Source organism: Lepisma saccharinum, chromosome 13 (assembly GCF_977018435.1).
Source record: "Lepisma saccharinum chromosome 13, izLepSacc3.1, whole genome shotgun sequence".
NCBI classification, from domain to species: Eukaryota; Metazoa; Arthropoda; class Insecta; order Zygentoma; family Lepismatidae; genus Lepisma; species Lepisma saccharinum.
In genome coordinates this window covers 52,052,150-52,074,227 of record NC_139241.1, presented here as the reverse complement: position 1 = coordinate 52,074,227, position 22,078 = coordinate 52,052,150, and the positions used below count along the sequence as shown (strand labels likewise).

At 37.5% G+C, this 22,078-nt stretch overlaps 2 protein-coding genes across 3 annotated transcripts in view; one reads left to right on the top strand and one right to left on the bottom strand.

Annotated features, from left to right (window-relative positions):
- Nucleotides 1-6,491, top strand: part of LOC145997282 (tudor domain-containing protein 3-like) — a 48,031-nt gene extending 41,540 nt beyond the window's left edge. Inside the window, exons 12-13 of one of the 2 annotated variants that reach the window (XM_083134170.1) lie at nt 1,000-1,090; nt 5,818-6,491. In XM_083134170.1, the coding sequence (XP_082990296.1) occupies nt 1,000-1,090; nt 5,818-5,954 (228 nt within the window). In that variant the 3' untranslated portion in view covers nt 5,955-6,491. Of the gene's footprint in view, nt 1-999; nt 1,096-5,817 lie in introns of both variants that reach the window. The other variant, XM_083134169.1, reaches the window with a different exon arrangement.
- Nucleotides 6,492-7,250: 759 nt separating this feature from the next.
- The window catches only part of LOC145996959 (uncharacterized), a 43,446-nt gene continuing 28,618 nt past the window's right edge, over nt 7,251-22,078 (bottom strand). Inside the window, exons 4-5 of the mRNA XM_083133551.1 lie at nt 16,474-16,663; nt 7,251-7,617 (exon numbers count right to left, since the gene is read on the bottom strand). Of these exons, the coding sequence (XP_082989677.1) occupies nt 7,303-7,617; nt 16,474-16,663 (505 nt within the window). The 3' untranslated portion in view covers nt 7,251-7,302. The remainder of the gene's footprint in view (nt 7,618-16,473; nt 16,664-22,078) is intronic.

Genomic DNA, 22,078 nt, shown 5'->3' with positions numbered 1-22,078 from the left:
AGCCAGCTTTCCTATTTAATAAATAGTCCCCTTAGTAGGTTTCACTGTATAAGAAAAATTGTTTGCAATTTTTATGTTATTTCTAAATTGAATGTAGAAAACCATACCAAAACAGGTTTTTATTTGTAACAAATTATCTTGGAATGTTTAACCACTTGCCTTACGACTTTTTTTCCAAATTGATGTCAAAATTTTACACTTTTTTTAATTTTATATTTTACTACTACTTTACATGCAAAATTACATTAACAATGATTTTTGGTACAACAATCAAAAATAATCAAAATATTCTACTCCAAGTAGGCATTCCTTTATTAACCCGAGTATACTCGGAGCTGTTAAATGTGATATAAATTGTGATATTTACTAACAATAATGCAACGAACAAAATGGTATGTTGTTTATGTTATAAATGATATAATATTGATTTCAAAAGACAAAAGAAGTAATTATTCAGGATCAAGTTCTTGCCACACTCGTACAGACGTCAAACTAACATTAGAATGCGAACTTTTGACTGAAATATCATCACAGTCAGTTAGCGTTGTTTCACTGCCACTAGCACTTACACTACACTCTGATGCACTTATGTCTGTGCTTATATCACTCATTTTGCTGCCAAAAGGACGAGAAAGTTCCAACCGAATCAACGCTTCCGAACAATGCATTCTTGCAAGCAACCGAATGTCACGCAATGCAGAAAAGCTGTTGTCTTTCTTCACTTCTTGGTGAATCAAGGCAGGCACAAAAATTAGTGCACGCTCGAGACATCTGTTGGCCGGACTTGCAACTAACTCCACCTACCCAATTCATCATGAAAGTTCCGCCCGACTTAGTACGGGCCCGTAAAAAAATTACATTCAAACTCCTCAGGTTTCCGAGATAACTCGGGATAATATTTTGCCGGAAGAGTACCACATCCGAGATAATTCGGGTTAGTAAGGCAAGTGGTTAATTGCAGTTATAGTTAGGTGCTAATTTGTGCATGTATTTTTTCAGGATGGCTTGGGGCATAGTTTGCAGACTTCCAGTGCCTTTGTGAATTCATCTGATAGTTTGTCTCCCATGTACTCCCAAAACAATTTCTCAGGTAAGGTGAGGCTGTTTCTTAGAATGTTACACACAATTAAGCTGCTAGTATCTGTGTGCCTTCTATAATCCAAATCTCTCTCTTGCCTTCTCGATGGTGAATGGTAACATCCTTGCTCCCCCCCTCCCCCTCTTGAACTTGTATCTTTAAGTTGTTAACTTTTGATCTTGCTACTGAACATTCTAGTTTTGAGGCTGAGGCTAAACATGGTGTTCTTTGTTCGTGTCTCTTCATCAATTTTATCTAATCATCAATCATCCTTATTGAACCTTCCCGATAGCATAGTGGTAACATCGTCACCTTGTAATCAAGGTGGCGATACCTGGTGGAGGCAAATAGTGGTTCGGATCGCACTTTAAACTGTAGCTTCGGTCCCAATTAGTATTTCTGTGCATAAAGTGAACTTAACAATTCAAGTCATCCTTATTACCATGATTAGCCAAAAGCTGCAAATGACCAGCACTAAATAACAAAAATGCAAAAAGAAATACTATCCCTACATTCCTCTCGTACATACGTAACTTCTACTTCCTTCAATTATGCTTCCTGTGTATTGTAACAATTTTGTTATGTATGGAGACTTTTGAATCACCCTGTAAATTCAATGCAATTTAGTTTGAGTACTACTGGTTTGTTGATTTAAGTACATTGGATGTAATAATACATTTAGTTGTCATTTATTTTTGTTGAGACTGTAGAACATTTTATCTTATCTTTATTGTAGTGCAATAATTTAATTTTGTTTTTTGAAAATCTGTTATATGTACAAAATATAAAAAAGGAAAGTTAAAAATTGTACTTACGTATGTGAGTATAGTGCTCTTATTGTAGAACAACGTTTCAGAGATTGACTATCTCTTTCCTCAGGTTCATATAAAAAATAAAATAAACCTAAGTACTTGGCATAGTACTGCGTCAAAAATGTAATATGAGGATTGTGGTTAAGGGTTGGTTAACCACAATCCTCATATTACATTTTTGACGCAGTACTATGCCAAGTACTTAGGTTTTTTTTTGGTTTTTTTTATATATGAACCTGAGGAAAGAGATAGTCAATCTCTGAAACGTCGTTCTACAATAAGAGCACTATACTCACATACGTAAGTACAATTTTTAACTTTCCTTTTTTATATTCTGGATTTGTGAGTAACACGCGACAAACCTATAAAATGCTGTTATATGTACAAGATAATGTAATATTTTGAGCAGCAATGAATTGATTGATTGAGTTGACGTTTTACGTCCACTTTATGCACAGAAAGGCTGTGGGTGACTGGACTGGACCTACAGTTCAAAGTGGGATCCGAACCACTATATGCATCCACCAGGTATCAAACCCGGGAGTCCTTGATTACAAGGCGACAACACTACCACTGTGCCATGGGAGAGGCCAAGCAGCAATTAATGTTAATGCTAATTACCTTTTGTTGTTATTTTAGAGGTATCAAATTCACATTTGAAATTTTATTCACCAGATTATAATTTTATGCACTTAATTTGAACTGTTTTTTGTACAAAAATTTTGTTTTTTTTATTTACCACAAATGTATGTGTGATGATACGTAGGATGATTTTATTCATTAAGAAGCTCAGATTTTGCATGAACATGTCTTATTTGTACCTTTGCCTTCCTTCTTTTCCATGCCTAAGCTAATTTGAACATGTCTTATTTGTACCTTTGCCTTCCTTCTTTTCCATGCCTAAGCTAATTTGAACAAATTTCTAGCTTTTGTGAACAAGATGAAGATGGCTTTATTGTTCCTATAAATTAGGAATGGCCACAATCTGGATAACACATATCCAGATTTCAAATTATCTGATATCCATTTTATATCCAACTGATAATAATCTGGATCTCTGAATATCTGGATAATTAGGATATCCAGATAATCCGAATATTTGATGAAGTCCAATCCTATCCCTACAGTAAAATACAAACATGGCAAATAAAAGAGTATGTAGATAGCCCACAAAATGGACAAACGATAAAACTGTCCAGATATCAGAATATCTGATACCTTGATATTTGAAATCTGAATAGAGAATTATCTGTTACCTGGATAAAAATGTATTCGGATCCAGTCATCCCTACTATAAATGCATGTTTTGATCATTTTAACACTTACACTGCTAATCACGTATATGGAGTTCCCAAACTTCTCTAGTGTGTGGATCACGTATATATACGGAGTTGAATTCAAAATTTATTTCAACGGTCATTTGCCGTACATTTACAGAGTTAGCAATCCTGAGTAATGTTTCGACATCGTACTTCCTCATACTACCACTAGATGGTGGGCAAATGCTCATAACGGTTCTGTTCGCGTTGTTGTCTGATAGTGATATGCTTGCTTCCCTTTTCTACAGATTAGATTAGGGAGGCGAGGGGGCAGTTGCCAACCAATTTTCACCACTTTTGCCCCCGCACTATGCTAAATCTTATCTACAAAGGGAAATATACTGTCTTCACCCCCCTAGTTTTCGGACCCAATTGCCACCACTGCATATCATAATATGATAAGATATATTATATCTTATCAACTTTTTATTTTTAGTACATTTCACATCATTTATGATGAAACGTCCAAGGTAGCCATGTGGTTATAATGTAACATATCATATATTAAAATAAAGAGGAAGAATCAAACTTTTCAGCAGTGTATGATACATATATTTTACATTTTTAGCTTTTGAGATATGATTTTTTAAAAAGTAGTGAAAATGGTCAGCATTCTTGGGACGGAAAACGGCTTAAAGGTCAGCACTCTAAGTGTTAACAGTGTGTTTGACATTTCATGTGGTATTTTCATAAAATCATCCATATGCCAGTAAAGCTAATGAATTCCTGTTCTTGGACATGTAGAAAGTTTTTTTTTTTTTTACCAAAATAATAATAATTCATTTTATGTTTTCTTTCTCGGTAGGGTAACAATATGTTGTGTGTGTCAGTTTCCTACAAAAGAAAATAATGATTTTATAAAATACTTTATAACAAGCATACCAGTTTGAAATTTTAGCAATATATTCTATGTTTGGTGAGGGAATGAAAATGTAGTAGTAAATGAATATGCTGTTTCCAGGATGTTAAATGATTTTTATTCATGTTCTGGAAAAAAGACACAGTAGCATGTGGGTGGATCAGAAAGAAAGGTTGCAATAAGCATTCTGTGAATGCACAAAATAGGAGGTAAGTACGTAATTAGTTTACCCGGAGGTGAAACAGATGGCATCATATACATGTGGAGACTTTTGACAACTTCATGTTTACCGTCAGTGGCATAGTAGCCGATGCGATGGCGAGACGCTTCCAGAATTGGTCTGCTGTGGAAGTCATACACTTCTTGTGGCAAGGAATGTTCCCGGCAGCAGATGTTCGTCAACTTGAGGAAGTGTATGGTGAGTGTGTTATCAGTAGACGACATGTTACGAAATGGTGTAGGTCCCGTCAGACTCAACAGATGCTGCAACGTTTTCAGATGGGATGTGTGTAACCAGTCACCATACAACCTGGACTTGGCCCCCAGTGACTTTTAACTTTTTCCCTAGCTGAAAGCGCACTTGTCTGGAACACAGTTCTCGTCCGACGACGACGTCCAGTCAGCTGCCACGAAGTGGTTCAATGAGCAGGGACATTATTTCTACCAAAACGTCATAAACAAGTTGGTCCAGCGGTCTGATAAATGTCTCAATCGCCTTGCCGATTACATGGAAAAGTGATGTGTGTATAGCCTTCTTAGAATACATCATTAATTCATACCAGGTTATGCTGTGTTTTTTTCATTTGTTGTTGTAACGTTTTTTTCTGATCCATCCACGTATAATAAATACACGTAAGCATAACACTAACTTTATCCGTGAGACTTACTTTTAATTGTTCTATTAATTTTGGTGGTCCCTGCTACCATCCACTTGGGATGTGTATTTATGTAATTGTTAGCTCATATGTTCAGTTTTAGATCATAATTTGGCACATTTTAGCACATAAATGCATGCATGGTTCTAAATATTTTAGGTCATAGACATCCAAGCTGTATTCATTCCTCTGAAGTTTTTAATGCAAGAAATCTGGCCACTTTTTTTTGGGGAGGGGGATTACTAAAGTGGATTTTAAAGGAAAAAATTTTACTGTAAAAGGTACAAAAAGGGGAAAATTATTGCCAAAAAAGGAAATAAAAAAAGACTGTAGTTTATTTTTGCACTCCTCTAAAAATATTATTTTAAAGGAAAGCACATTCATATATAAAAAGGGATACATTAACTTTTGTATGAAGTAAAGTAAAAATTGCAAGAAATTTAATGCGAGCCCAGATCGAATTGGTGCAACAATCACTGCAGTGTACTCCCATCACTCATGGAGGGAAGGTAGGGTAGGAGGTGCATGTTCTTTCTTTCCTCTAAGCTGCACCAAATAGACAATTGTTGAATGTTTTGTTTAGGGAAAATACAGGTGTACAAAACAAAATATTTGATATCTTGTCAATAAAGGATCCAGAAAGGAAAATGTTTTTAAAAAGGGGGGAGTGAATGTGGGCTGAAAAAGGGAAGTCAAAAACATGTAATCTTATTGGTGGAAGATAATATCAACAGTTATTATTTATTCCATGATCTGTGTTGAAAAATAAAAATAGGAATTCCCTTTAATATCTGGCCCCTATCAATCAAGCACATAACAGTGTAAATAGTCAAGCTGATGCATAAGATTTGTTCTTAAACCTACAATGTTTCAGGAATTCTTGAATTCAGGAGAGGAGGAAACCGGCCTTATATCAAAGCTGGGGAAAATGCAGGTAGCAGGGACAACCGAGAGAAGAGGGGCTTCCGACCACAGCAACAAGTTTACGTTCCCCCAGCGCAGAGGAAATGAAGACATAGTTTACAAAAAATATATATAGATATTCATGTAATGTGGTTTTTTGTGTGTATTTTTTTGTTAGGGGGAAAAGACAAAATTTTCCCCTTGATAACTAATATATATATATGTTTAAAAGAAGTGTGGTTTCAGTTTCTGAAAAAAGAAATAACTTATTTTGAAGTGTAATGTGAGATGACTTTTTTTGGTTAACAAGACCTTCTAATTGACTCGTATGTTAATACGATCAGTCGTACATTGTGCAGTGTGGGTACTGTAGGTGAATGTTCTGAATCATTTGTAGCAAAGGTTTATTGGATAAAAACTATTTCATAGTCACGAGGTGAAGCTATGTGAGAAATGTAAATAGTGAACTACATTAGATAATAGTGTCAAACTGAAAGTTTGTTGTTTTTTTTTTCTGAGTAATCTGTATGTAGTTCTAAGCTGTTAGGTATAATTGTAACATTTTAAAAATGATACGTACTTTATACGGAATTCAAGAAAATAAAAATTCTGATTCTTTTCTGATCTACTTGCGATTTCTGTATTTATTGATTTTGTTATGTCATGGTACATTTTTGTGTGTTGTTTAAACTGCATTATAAATGTGTCTTATATGTAATATATCTTTATGGGAAATCAAACTTGGAGAAAACTTAAAAAACCCCGCCAGTCAAAATGAAATGTCAGATTATCATTTCATTTTGTCTGATGACTTTCCGGTTTTCTTCAATTTTGATGTTATCTGCTCTAAACAGACCCCTCCCTCTAAATACATGAAAAAGCCTTGTTGCCAATTCTATGAGGCGAATGCTGGTTCGAGTCTTCTGGAAGGAAGCACAACTTTTCTCCTGAGATTTTGGTGGCCACCTACCATTGTGTGCAAATTGGAGAGGTATGAATGAATAGTGGAACCTGGTCATGAAAACTTACAGCTACTGGCTACAGCCATTGTGCTGATCACATGTCACCCTGTAGCTAGTTGGATGACTGCCCACATCTGCTGAGGTATGTTGAAGTGAGGCCGGCAGTCTGTTGTGCCAAGAGTATTTATTATTGTGAGGGAGGGGAAAGAAGAAAGACCCCTCCCCATCATCTTTGGGGTCAGTTCACCCTTCCCATATTCTTTGGAAAATATGAAATACACAATATGACAGACAGCCTTGCTACTCGCATTTAACCCAAAAGTATATTAAAAAAAAAAAAAAGTGAAACAGAAATAAGATGAGAAAATGGAAGTATCAATAGCTTTTGTGAAAAACGTTCTCTGGGGTGAGAAACATCTGGGAAAATGCACATATGCTGAAATAGTGATTTTTAAAGTTCTCTATTTTATTTACACAGCAAATACAAGCAAGCATTAATCTACATGAGGGCGCTGAGTCATTTCCATGAGAGGCAAACCACTCTCGAGTTTTCGCAGACGTTCTTCGTTTTCTTTCTGCTGGCTCTGTGTGTAGAGACTGCGGCCCAGAGCTTCTCCCAACCGTCTCCAGAAGTCACGTTGATCCTCGTCGAAGCCAGGCCACTCCAAGTAGGTTCTGGTATCCATGAGAAATTTCAGATGGCGTGGTAAATCTCTTCGATTTAGACGCTCAAGTTCTATTAGGATTAAAAAGTCTCTCTTGTCTGTGAATATCCTGTGATTGGCCATCTCCATTTCCCATCGACACCACTGAAATGAGAATTAAAGTGACCTGAATCAGTGTCTGGGTTCCCACACACCTGGAAATTTCAGGGAAAATCATCTAATGAAATGCATCTGAATGACTATTGTTATTAATGGGCAGAGTGTACTCTAATTACAACTGATAAATGCCAATAATTACAACTACTTCAGTAACTTGCTTAAGCTGATGTATATTTATATTGCATTATAGATTAATTGATATTGTGTCCATTTGTGTTGGCCAAAAGCAAGAAGATATTTGTTCTGTATATGATGTGTTTGAAATTCAATTTTATGCAGTATAATACATTTCAAAAAAAGTGTTTAGATAAGTAAGTATTAGTACTTTTCACCTTGTCATGAAGGCACATTTAGGGGAATGTAGAGGTAGGGCTCCACACATTCTTGATCATGGCCATTTGTGGAGGTGGTGTGTTCAGCACCATGCTTTAGCAACCTTTATTCCCTCTCCCTCCCTCCAGATACCAAAGGCAGAAAATTTACCAACCTTGGATCACCCACCCCGGGCATATATCAGTCGGATGCTCTACCAACTAAACCTCAGTGTTTGATTACTACAAAATCCTGTAACCTTTGTTCTTAATTGTATGTCCATGTCATTTATTCTTGAATTAGTTTTGTTATTGATAAGTGAACTGATAGTAGTATCAGGATTGGTAAAAAATTCCTAATACAAAATTTACTGTTATCGATAAAATTGAAATTCTACTGATACTAAAAAATTGCAAATGTTGCTTGAACATGATTCTAGTTCATTCGCCTTCATATACTGCTGGACAAAAAAAACCGGACACTTGCATTTTTTGTGATAACGCAATGGGTCGATAAAAGCTCTGGTACAAGGGCTAACTAAATGTTGCAGAAACTGAATTAAGTACGAATGCATAAACAAAGTCGAGCCTATGAATGGTGCATATGGTACTACATGATCTGCCGAACATTCTGTAATATACCTGCGAGCTGTTATTGCAATTCAGATGCCAAATATTAAAGTGTCCGGTTTTCATTGTCCAGCAGTATAATATATATGTAATCAAGTATTGCAAGGGTTTTTTGCCTATTGCTTCAAATTACAGGCTTTTTATAAATTTACTTAAAATTATTGATAACATGGCCCTGCATTTTTTTAAAAAAAAATTTGATGCTTTGAAATCAATAGGTGGTTCTGGAAGTATTTTGAATGCTTATCACGGAAATGACAATCCTCATCACATCAGAATTTTTCACAATCAAAATTTTCATATTTACAATTACATTTATTACCGAACGCAACAAAATTTTGGTTGTTCCCAAATCAATAAGTGATTCTGAAAGTATTTTGAATGTTGATCACGAAAACGATATCCATTTTTTTCCCAATCAAAATTCTCATATTCGCCATTCCATTACTCCTATCACAGAACACAACAAAATAAATTTATACAAGTAAAATTTCTGTTGTTTACAAACCAGTAGGTGATTCTGGAAGTATTTTGAATGCTGATCACGGAAATAACAAATTTCTTCCCATCACGTCAGGATTTTTCTCTACGTCAGTAAGTTCAATCAACCCACCATATTATAACAGTTTTGGACATTTTCATGAAAATGTGTCACGTGAAGGTGAAAGATGGATGCTTACTATTCTACATACAATTATATACTGCTGGACAAAAAGAACCAGACATTTTAATATTTTACATCTGAATTGCAATTACTTGTGAATTACGCTCAGAGTTAAGTATTGAACAATTGATGCCCACTAGACAGCTTATATACCCCACCAGTACCCATTAACACTATTCTGCAACATTTAGTTAACACACAAATTCTGATTTGAATGCTGTCACACAAAATGCAAGTGTCCTGTTTATTTTGTCCAGCAGTGTAGTTCAGAATTGAGAGGATTTGCATTGTAGAAAGCCAATATTTTACCACAATCTTTTGGCTAAATGATGGGACCACACATTTTATTGTGAAATGTTAATATATTGCTGTTTTCTGACAAAACGAGACATGATGGGTAAAAATAAACAGGGTGGCGACAGACCTGGAAAACTTGAGAAAAGTCTGGGAATTTTGTCTTGATTGAAATTTTTAATTTTTTTTTTATGCGATGGAACGAATGTGCCAGGCATTTGCTTCGAAAAATGTCATTATCAAGTGCTGCATGGGTACAGGACATCTTGTTGCTAAATCTTGGCCTCAACTTTTAAGCCTCTTCGATGCACAAAACAACCATGTCACCAGAAACCAGGAGGAGATGGAGTGGGGGGATTTCCGGAGGGGCATAAAAAATTGATAAACCTCTAAATATTACGTGGAAAATTCATTGATTTATGCATGTCTGCATGGGAGTAGTAAAGGGACAGAACTGTCAACAGATGGAGTGGATTGGGGGGGGGGAGGGGCACCGTCCGATAGTTTTGTCATAGTACAGCATTTTGTTGGACATTCTGAAGGAACATGGAAACAAATAAGGGTGCTATGCAACCCTGTAATTTATACAATATCGTGGTACAGCATGAACATTTTAGGCTCCATTGATGCATATGATTTTTGTCAGATATCGCAATCCGATTAATGTTGAACTTCGACAAAATGTCTCACTACAATATGGAGCAAAAATCGCATGCATGGCACTCTTGTGGAATTGATTTTTGTTGGATGTCTTCGGAATGCAACATCTGACAAAAATCACATGCATAAACAGCCTTGTATATCAGAGTTTGTCTGGTGTGGTACCACATTTCATTAAACAAACTTTTTGGGTTTGTGCATGCGATTTTTGTCGAACGTAGCAGTTTGATATTTGTCATTCTGTGACATCCGACAAAAATGGCATGCATTGTTCTTTTGTGAATCAGATGTTTCTTGGATGTCCCAGTATGACATTTTTTGTCGTTTACGATGTTTGTCGGATGGAACATCCAACACAATTCGCATCCATAAACAGCCTTATTAGTCTGCTGCACCACTGCAAATATGCTGCCGGATTGTATTACTCTTCTGGCTCATTTAACCTTATTTAATGTAGCAATGCATACGAAGGTTTTCTTTCATCATCCAGGTGTAATACTGGTTTTGCACATGTTAACGTACATTTAGAATGACATTGCACTGTTCTTCGATATCAAGAAGAAACCAGCAAATAGGGACATATATGTTGAAGAATAATATCACGAAAAAGTTAAACAGAAACCTGTATTGGTAAATGCTATACAAATTTGATAAGTGCATACTCCCAACCTCAACACTCCCATTGCAATTCACGAACCCCTCTGTCCTGTCTGTTTAAACTTGTGAGAGATGGTTATTAATCTGTTACTGAGTGAAGTTAATGTCCAATGGTATGAAATAAAATACAAATAATAAATACGTAAATATTTTAATACTCGAATGATTTCTCTGCCAGCCCTGCTAAATTTTCACTTTTCATCTACTGATTAATATGAGGGTCATCCAGAAGGTAAGTTCCAATTAGTAGGGACATTGATTTTTCTCAAAAGTGATAACAGTGAAAAATGTTAATTGCTGCGAAGTAGTGTTTATGAATGTGCAGTGATGTCTGTGACACATTCCCGTTCAAAATAGCGAAATATAACAAATTTGGCATAAAATGTGAATTGTTGGCATTTCTCAGGATATTTAACAAATGTACTTTAACAATGAAAAATACCTCGAAATCAAGCATTCTTGTCTTTTTTAGGCTTAAAAAATAAAATATGCCATATTTGGTGCAAGTTTTATCCAAGAGAAAAGTAAGTATAATGCATGTTATAAATGGGATAATTCCGACAGCCACATTAAATTACATATTTCCCATGATTTTTTCAACTTCATCAGAACAATTTGCATCACAGAGCAAAGTGGCGGGGTTCTGACAGGAGATCGAGTGTGTATCTACTGTAACACAGAGCCGCATCATCAGTATTTGTCGTGAGAAGTGGTGCAATTTTAGTGAAGATAGAGTGCTCACCTACCGCCACAGGATAGTCGTAACATTGGCATGTATCGAGGTAGAAATAATGGAAAATAACTTCCTCAAAAATCAGTTTGAACATATTAAGCAATCACGAAAATACGTATAGGATGTGACCTACAATTTAAAATAATAGTTTAAAAAGCACAATGGAACTATAAGTTTTGGTATATTTGGCAGAAATATATTCTAAAATAAAAATGCGAATTTTGAGAAACTTAATAAAAAAGTCAAAAAAAGAAATGCCATAATATATCCGTATCTGTCACGTGAGATTGATTTAAAATTTTGCACCCTTCAGTATATACGGGGTCCCGGGTTCGATACCCGGTGGAGGCACAAGTGGTTCGGATTCCACTTTAAACTGTAGGTCCAGTCCCGATTAGCCTTACTGTGCATAAAGTGGACTTAAAACACCAACAGTATATACGGGGGAAAATCCCCCTACCTTAAAATTAAAAAGGGGGTATGGAAAATAACTTCCAAGGTATCAAAGTCTCACGGAACATGCGTAGGCCATGTAACTTACAACTGAAAACAGTAGTTTAAAAATACCATGAAGGTATATTTTCCAGGAAATGCACTAAAATGAAAATATGAATTTTGCAAAAAATAACATCGAATAGTAAAAAAAAATAAAAAATAACACAGAAGATAACGAAAAATCAAAGTCCCTACCGATTAGGCATAAATAAAGAAGAATATCGGTAATAATTTATTGCATTAGCTAGAGTGACTCCTAACCTCACTACCGTTGTTCTGGCAGTTGTCGTAGCATGGCACTAAATTTTGTATGCCATGGCATATGTGTGTCACAGCAAAGACTGGAACTATTTGTGCTACAGTGCAACTGTCAAAACCATGCCCTGCCAGACACCTCTTCAGCTGAACAAAAAGATGAAAGTCTGTACATGCAAAGTCTGTACTGTGGTCCAAGATATCTCATGATGTGATGCAAAAGAGCCCACATGGGGTCGTGCACATTGGATTGGCCTTCCATGAATTGTCTGCACCATCGTCTGACCATACTATGGCTCACGATGTCCAGCCCGTACATTGCACACAATTGCTGGTGGCTATATGCTGGATTCTGAGCGTGCAACAATCTGATTACCACACCAATGGCGTAGCAGCCACCCCCGCAATGTGTGGGTGGGGGGGGGGGGCGAAGTGTAAGGGCCCTGCAATGTTCTATCTCTGTAGTCCTGAAATTTTACATAATTCCTGAAATTCAACAGATAGCGTTCATTTACGAAACAGAAATCTGGTTCCCGTTAACATATCATATGACGACGTTCGATAATAAGCAGTAGCATACTGTGTCAGACAGAGGGGCCCGGGTAACTTGACATATAGGTCTCCTCTGAAATGCAAAATTAATTTACTTGCTTGCAGATGGGCCATTGAGAAGACATTATCCCTCATCTCATACCTTTATAGCTACTCAGTTTGTCGTAAACGTACTACAGTGTAGTGTAGTAGAGTACGTACAATTATGAATCCAGTAGAAAGATCCAGTTGCTCAGTCGATGCCTTATTGCTACACAATAAACAATCTAACTGGAAAACACACGACCTTTTACGAGTAATATTGGTTTTACACGTGATATTTAAAATGTAATTTCCCACCAAACATTTTCAAGGGGGTCTCAAGCCTCAATATAATATTGATATAAGATCTGAGATAAATTACCCACATTGTCCACACCTGTTACGTCTTACTTGAAAGGGGCCCCAAAACTCGGTAGGAAGTGTAGTCCATGGGCGATTATCGCTTTCCCTTATGCCCAGTAGACCCTCTTCTGCCACGCAGGGGGCTCTGGCAGAAGACATTTGAGTTAAATGTCACTGCTATTTTGGAGGATTTTGTGAACATTTTTCTTACATATTGAAATTTCTGTCGAACCAGTTCCTCTTTTCCAGTGTGTTACGATTTTGTGATCTACAGTGCTCAAAGTAAAAGTTCCTAGCTGCGAATTTGCTTGTTCGAGTTTGGGGATAGAAGGAGCTAGGAAGGATCCTTATGTGGATCAAATTCAAGACAATGCAATAGGAAGATGCTTATGCAAATTATCCTAGCTTGGGGGAAGGGGGTGCTTTATGAATTTTTTCTTACCTGGGGTATGGCATCCTCCTACGTTCCTTCCCCTCACACGCACACACACGCACACTTCGACTACTGATGATTAATAAAATGGTTCATGTTTCTGGCAAAATCCTTTCGGGAGGTCTAGTCCTTCCAATCGGCATTTCACTGAGTGACAAATTTTCAGTGAATAGAGTCCCATCGCCGTTTTATTATCTATCTGTCAAGACTGGGGTCCGCTGATATTACTTCAATGCAGACAATGTATAGAGGTCCAGTTGAACCCCCATAACTGAAATGATATGTTTGATTAATCACTATTAGTATTAGAAGCCTAATATTAAGTGACTCTTGCATTCAATCTTGGCCTGTCGAAGCCAGAGGATGGCTTTTGGGGCTGAAGGTGCATCCATCTCAAAGTCCAAAAAAGGAGTGTTTACTATCCATTAATCAATTTCCAAAACAGTATTTTTTTTTTAAATATCTGTGAATTATATGTATGTAATCTTTCTTTAAAATGTTGCAAGAAAAAATACAAAAGATCGCGGCTGTGCCGCTGCTTTGAAGTAACAGAAAATATTTCTAATTTCTTCTTCCACATTTTTATACGAGAAGAGGTTAAGGTTAACCTGATTTCGTTTCGAGAAGCTACTACACTGATATGTAAGTCGATAACAAAGGGGGTGTGGGAGTAATGGCCCACACTTTCTTGATCCGGTCATGAGTGGGGGCAATGTGATCAGCATCACGCCCCTGACCGCCTTTACCCCCCAGGTACCCATGTCATTCGGCCGCTTCCGTTAGAAAAGTTCCCGGATTTGAACCAGCTGGGGATCGAACCTGGGACCTTGAGCATGGTAGTCAGACACGTTACCGAATGAGCCACCGTGGCCACTTGATATTCTTTCTAATATCTAGTATTATAGAAGTGAAAATTTATTACAGAAATTCGAAGGAACCATAATTTTGCACGAGACTAGAAACTTGTTTCTTTTGTTCTTATGATTCTCAAACAATTTTTTGGGGGGAGTGGAATCATAAAACCGAATCCAGAAGTGGAAGTGAACTGCTTGTTCATTTTGCAACTTTTTCTCTTGCAGACTCCAAATTGCATGCAAATTCCATATGATCTGCAAAATTCCCTGACATTTCCATGATTTTTTCCTGACAAGCCAAATTCCCTGTTTTCCAGATGCATAGAAACTCTGTAACCATTCCAAGGGAAGTATGAAGATATTTTTGAAATAGGGTTTGTAACAGTGACGTGGGGTTAGCAAACATGTAGACATTTGTACTGGTCTTGGTTGTCCTTGAAGGTTTAACATCCTTATTGGTTATACAGGGTGCTCGGAAATTCCCCTTACAAACTTCTAGGGCAAGTAGAGGGGACTGAGTAGACAATATTTGGAATAGGAACCCATGTCCGGAAACGTACCGTTTCTGTGCAACAACCATGACAATGTGTCGGATGTGCCTGTGTTGGTATGCAACCGGGTAGGCAGTACATGGCGTCAGAAGATCAACTGATGGCACGTGACGTCTACAAATTGTTGCGTTCCACTGTCGACACAGGTCTTGATCATTGAATACAGTAGTACGTTTCTTTTTTGTTCCCTTGGCATTGTAACCAAATAAATTTGTTTGTATTATGGACTGAGTCACACGTCATTCACTTCTGTACCTTACGTAACACCTCATTTGACATGGTTGTAATAAATGATTACACTTTAGGTCATCAGGTATTCTTCTGACGTCATGTACTTCCTACCCGATTTCATACCAACACAGGCACATCCGACACATTGTCATGGTTGTAGCACGGAAACTGTACGTTTCCGGACATGGGTTCCTATTCCACATATTGTCTACTCAGTCCCCTCTACTTGCCCTAGAAGTTTGTAATACATAAAAGTTCATCAACAGTCAATTTCTGTTCAGTTTCCCTTCTTCTTACTTTTAACATGTGATTAGCCTTACAGTGCATAAAGTGGACTTAAAAAACAACAACTCAATCAATCAATCTAAGTCTGTGATTGTCCTAATGACAAATCTGGAAAAGTTAGGCAATATTGTTTTTACAAAGTTGTAGACACCCTGCTATCTGTTTGCTAACCCCATGAAAAAGGTTGTACAGTAGAACATCGTTTATCTGCATTAATTGGGACCGAAGGTTATGCGGATTACGATTTATGCTGGTAATCAAACATGTGTTTATTTAGCAAAGAAAAGCATGTACATTTCAGAATTTCATCTTTTCGGGTTTTTATATCATAAACCGTCCTCCTTCCATTCCCAAAACTTGTGGCAAGACATTCAACTCTCACCTTTATAGAGCCATTTGATAATCTCTACCTTTTTTCAATTGATAGAACATTGCGACTCCATTTACCTTTATCACCACTTGCAGAGGCCATGGCTACTACAAAACAACATCAAGTTCTCAGTTCTTCACACAATGAAGCACTCCTAAGAAACAGTACTGTACTGCTAGTTTCTGATAGCAATTCTATGTTGAAGAATTCAAAGTTGCTTGGCAGGTGTTCCCAACCCTTCAGCTTAATTGTTGCAGAGTCCGTTACTCAAATTTCCTTCTGCAGGGTTGTCTGTCCATTTAAAAAAAACTAAAACACATCTAGATCCAATGTACAATTAAAGAAATTGCTTACATTTGTTCAAAACTGAATCTTCGTTCTTTGAGTGTGCAGATAAACGAAGTTTTACTGTATTTGCAAACAGTATGTAATTGTGAATAACATGCTTAAACCAATGCTAAATGAGATAATCTGGTACCAACCTGGCTCTCAACAAAGTTCTTGCTTAGAATAATAAGTGTAGAACGACTTTTGTCGATGGCCTGTACAATGTTCTGTGAGATAATGGCTCCTAAACGGAAGTCTCTTTCGTGTAGGCATATACGGTATTTCTCCTCTGATTCTTCCAGTGTTGGCTGAAGAATCCTCAACACAAAGTTTCGGTCTTTTCCACTGTAAATCAAAGCATAAAACAAAAAAGTGAGAACCTTCATGATCAAAGTAGGTTTTACAACACTCTACTACAATACAGGGTGTGCAAAAAATATTGGTTGATTTTGTAAGGCCATATTTTCACCAATAGTGAAAATTTTCGCCAAACCTTCTCAAGCATGTTTTGTGTGACGTTTCCTATGGCGATGTTTATTCACCTTTGCAATTCTGGCAGTGTCTGTGGAAATAGAGGAACGTAAACATTGCCTTTGATGAAACACCACAGGCAATATTTTTCTTTCAAATGTCATAATATCATGTATTTCTTCTGGTCACCATTGGTGAAAATATGGCCTTACAAAAAATACCAGTAATTTTTTCGCACTGTGTATTTATTCATTCTCACTCTACACAACATATAGATCAACAAGAGATGTGTTCTTAATGAAGAAGAAATACATACAAAATATTGCTTACAGTTAGTGTCCCTTTGCCAATAATTTAGTTCCCTTACTACTATCAGCGATGGGGTACTAAATCCTGGATATTTGTGTTGTGTATATTTTGCTTAAACTAAAATATGTAAATAGGAAGTTACAGGAAAAAAATATGACGAATGAAAATATTCTTTTAAATATTCAGATAAGACTGTGTCTACATACTTGTCATTCAGTCTTTTAATTTGGACCTAACCGTGTATATTAGTTGATGTGTTGATTTTCTCAATATTGTTTGTGTATAAGTAATCAAAATTGTTGGACAAAATCATTAGTAGAACAGTATATTCAGTGAAAATAATGATTAAGAGACGGGATTTTAAAATCCTTTTTAATTTTTCAACACGGATCATGGAATAACAACAACAGTGTTGATAATTATGTTCCACCAACAAGATTACATACAGGGTGGCTCAATAAGTCACTTAACACCCCCAGTACAAGGCCACTGCAGCTGGAACGTGAAAATGGCGATGACCAAGGGGGAACCACATTGACGTCACCCGCATGGTCGGCAGCCATCTTGATGTCCGCCATCTTGAAATCAACTTCAGAAATTTAAATAGGAAGGGGGTCGTGCGACATATCAAAATGGGCTAGAATTTCAGCAGGAAAACAACTGTGAAATTTGTTTTCGCCTAACTTTAAATTTAAAGGCGATTCCCACGTGGGAGAGTGACACGTCCTTTCCTTCTTGCTTAAATGTTTATTGTTCAAATTATCGTTAGTATGTGATTATGTGGTGTGATTATGTGGTATTTATTGTTTAGACAAATCACTGAAAATGTCCGGATATTGACTTACCGGTATGTACATATCTTGTAGTATTGGTTGACATGTTTATTACGATTGTGTTTTGCAGTGGCGTCTCGTGGCCTCAAATTTGGCCGGGGCTTATTTTTTAAAGAATTTAAAATATAATGACAATTCACTTGAATTACAAAAAATAGGTATTTTTCTTCTTCTAGACTACAAAACTGGACTTACTTTTTTGAAAGAATTTAAAATGTAATGACAAATTACATGAATTACAAGAAAATGGGTATTTATCTTCTTCTAAACTACAAAACTGGACTTATTTTTTTAAAGAATTTAAAATATAATGACAATTCACATGATTACAAAAGAAACAGGTATTGTTGTGAAACATACCTTTCTACGAACATTGTCTCCTGTTCTTCTGCTCAGCAAATTTTGTTATTACTTTTTCGTTGAAGCCCTCTATGTTTGAAATGTATTCTATCTCTATTGTAAGCAAGTGCCAAGGCATTTGGTCTGTCTTGTCCCATTGCATTTCTTAAGCAGCTTTTAATACGCTTCAATGTGCTGAAACATCGTTCAGATTCAGCTGATTCCAGGGGCGCCGACTTGTCAAAATTATTGGGGGGGCTCTGATCACTGAAATAAATTAATGAATGACTCATTCTCTCCCTTTTTTAAGTTTTCGCCTCAGAGTTCGGAATCTCATAAAAGCCCACGAATTCCTCAAAAATATCAAAAATTTTATTCACAGTTCTAATGCAGAATATTAATTGTCCACGGATGGATATGTCACAAGTTTCAACAGATCTCCCTAATATAGCAATGATCTCGTTCTGAATGTCATGTTAGGGCCATTTGTAGCCCAAACGTACCATCCACTACCCTAGTTCATGCACATTGTCTCTTGAAACTCTTTTTAGTAAAAATTTTAACAATACTCATAATTACATACTTAGTATATAGTAATAAGTCGTGTGTTTTGCTGTCTCTGGTCATAGCCCCCCCCCCCCCAAAGTTCATGGTTTAGCGGTCTCAGACCCCCAAATTGATGGTCTAGAACATTTCAAATGTGTATTTAAAGTTAAGTTCATGTGGCACAATTCAGAGTAAACTTTACAACAGAAGCAAATACATTAGATCCTCTAAAGCAAAATTATTTGGGGGCTCTGCCCCCACATTGTTAACATTGGGGGGCTCGAGCCCCCCCAAGCCCCATGGAGTCGGCGCCTATGGCTGATTCCACTGGAGTTATTAAAACTATGTTTGTCATTTTTACTGTTTCTGAAAAGGTAACCTCTAAATAATTTAAATAAAAATGAATGCAATCTACTGATAGAGTTTATGTTTTTCAACTCTTCACTACAATAAAGAACACAAAGTTCCCTCTTTAGTTTTCCCTCTTCTATGAAGGGATAATAAATCTGGGAAGATGCCTCTGTTTAAAGATTGTTCTCTTTCATTATGTCCTCGTAGAGCAAGTTCATGTCGACACAGAATTTTAAGCAATCGATAATTCTATTTAATATATGCCTATTTTTCTGGACAAATTCATTGTGTCTTGTAATTGACAGCCTATGTTCTTCATCAATTTGTGTTCGAACATCAACCCTGCCAAACTCACTCAAACATAGCGAATGAAAGCCACCAAAAAACTACAGAACAACATGCGAGATCGAACGCGACGCAACGGAGCTAGCCCCGAATCAGCACTCAAGTCCATTGCACTCTCCCCTCCTCTCTCTGCTAGCACGTGACCTTCACTGTAGCGTAGTGGGTGTAGGCCACACCTTCCTTTGCGACATGCCCCGGAAAACGATAATTGACATCAATGCCGCTAGGAGCGCTGTCGTATCCATTGCAACAGACGATGAATTTACGTGGGTAAAAATCGCCTTTTAAAAGACTGTGTCATAGTTATGCGTTATGGTGATTAATAATTACGTGAATACGTCCGTTTTTCTTTAGGGGCTAAGCCCCGGAAGCCCCAAGGGACGAGATGCCACTGGTGTTTTGTCTTTACATAAAAGTTTAAAAGAGTGATGATGTGAATTGATCGTGTCGAGAGTAGCACATTTCCTTTTTCACTGATCTGAATGAAAATGCCACTAACATGTGAGGAACGGATTGCCATCATATTGATGTCAGGGGAGAGAAGTATGTGTGACATTGTCGCAGACTTCAATAACTGCAATCCTGCAAGACAACCGGTGTCACATGTGGCCGTCAGCCAGTTGCTGGCAAAGTTTCAAGATACTGGATCTGTGGACGACAAACCGCGACATGGACGTCTGAAAACAGCCACAGATGAGGGTACTGCTGTAGCGGTGTTGGCATCATTTGCAAAGTCCTCAACCCGTAGCACACGGAGACTGGCACTGGAAAGCGGTGTCAGCAGGGGTTCAATTCAAAGGATTGTACGTGACCACCACTGGCATCCGTATAAGATACAGCTGCAGCAGCACCTTAGTGAGTACGATCCAGACAGGCGTTTGCAGTTTTGTGAGTGGACTATAGCACAACTACAACATGACTCTGCCATCGGTAGCAAGATTCTGTTCAGTGATGAGGCTAATTTTTATGTGTCGGGGGAGGTGAATAAGCAAAATCTGCGTTACTGGTCACCCGAAAATCCACATTGGACAGATCCCAGCAAGGTGACGGGAGGCGGGAAGCTAATGGTGTGGTGTGGTACTTGGGGTTCCCGACTTGTTGGTCTATTTTTCATTGAGGGCAACTTAAATGCAGAGGGCTACTTGCTTCTGCTACGGAAGCAGATCTTACCATCCTTACTGTCCGAGGATGGGAGCCATCCTGAATGGTTCCAGCGAGATGGTACTCCACCGCACTATGGGATGATAGTCCATCAGTACCTGGATCAACAATTCCCTCACCACTGAATTGGTCACCGAGGGACTGTGGAATGGCCTGCACGATCACCTGACCTGACACCACTTGATTTTTACCTCTGGGGACACCTGAAAGCCATGGTATATGCTACGAAAATCAGGGATCTGGCCCATTTGCGCACACGCATTGTGGATGCCTGTACTGCAATAACTCCTCAGGTTCTTCAGAATGTGGTAAGGTCATGGGAGAGACGATTACACGTGTGTGTTGCGCAAGAGGAATGTCATATTGAGCATGTGTTATAACTTTGTGGTATTGTTAACTCTGCAACAATTAAAGTTAGGTGAAAACAAGTGTCACAGTTGTTCTCCTGGTGAAATTCTAGCCAATTTTGATATGTCGCACGACCCCGTTCCCATTTAAATTTCTGAAGTTGATTTCAAGATGGCGGACATCAAGATGGCTGCCGACCATGCGGGTGACGTCAATGTGGTTCCCCCTTGGCCAGGCAACGATTGGTCATCACCATTTTCACGTTCCATGCCGCAGTGGCCTTGTACTGGGGGTGTTAAGTGACTTATTGAGCCACCCTGTAGTTTTGACTTCCCTTTTTTAAAACATTTTCCTTTCTGGTCCCTTTATTGATTAGTTTTTCAGCCTAGATTCCTTTCTTCCCCCATTTTAAAAAAACATCTTCCTTGGACAAGATATTGAATATTTTATATGACTGTATTTTCCCTGAACAAAAAATTCAACAATTGTCTATTTGGTGCAGCTTAGAGGAAAGAAAGAACAAGCGTCTTCTACCTTACCTTCCCTCCATGAGTGTTGGGAGTATGTTGCAGCGATTGTTGAAACAATGTGATCTGAGCAGTAACAAACACATTCTAAGCGGCACGTCTGTTGAGTTGAAACTACACTTATCTGTTAGATTTATACTTTTATTGTGAAGTTTTTTAGAATAGTTTTAACTTAACTGTGTGACAGTGACAACAGTATTGAGTGTCGGTGAAATGGCGAGTGAATGGTACAAGTGGCCGCAAGCTATGGAATGTGGTAAGCTGTTGCAAGGAAGATTTCATTGAAATGGATGATAAGATTATTCGCTGTACTTCACCTTCAAAAGAAGGAAATGAAAAAGGACTATAGTTTATTTTTGCACTCCACTAAAAATATTATTTTAAATGAAAGCACAATATGTACCAATCATATATAAAATGGGATACACTAATACGAAATGTATTTTATTTACGAAATTTATGTAATCTCCAGTGAGCTTATTACTGTCAAAACTCTCTGGTTTCATGTGATTGGGAATATACCAAGAAGG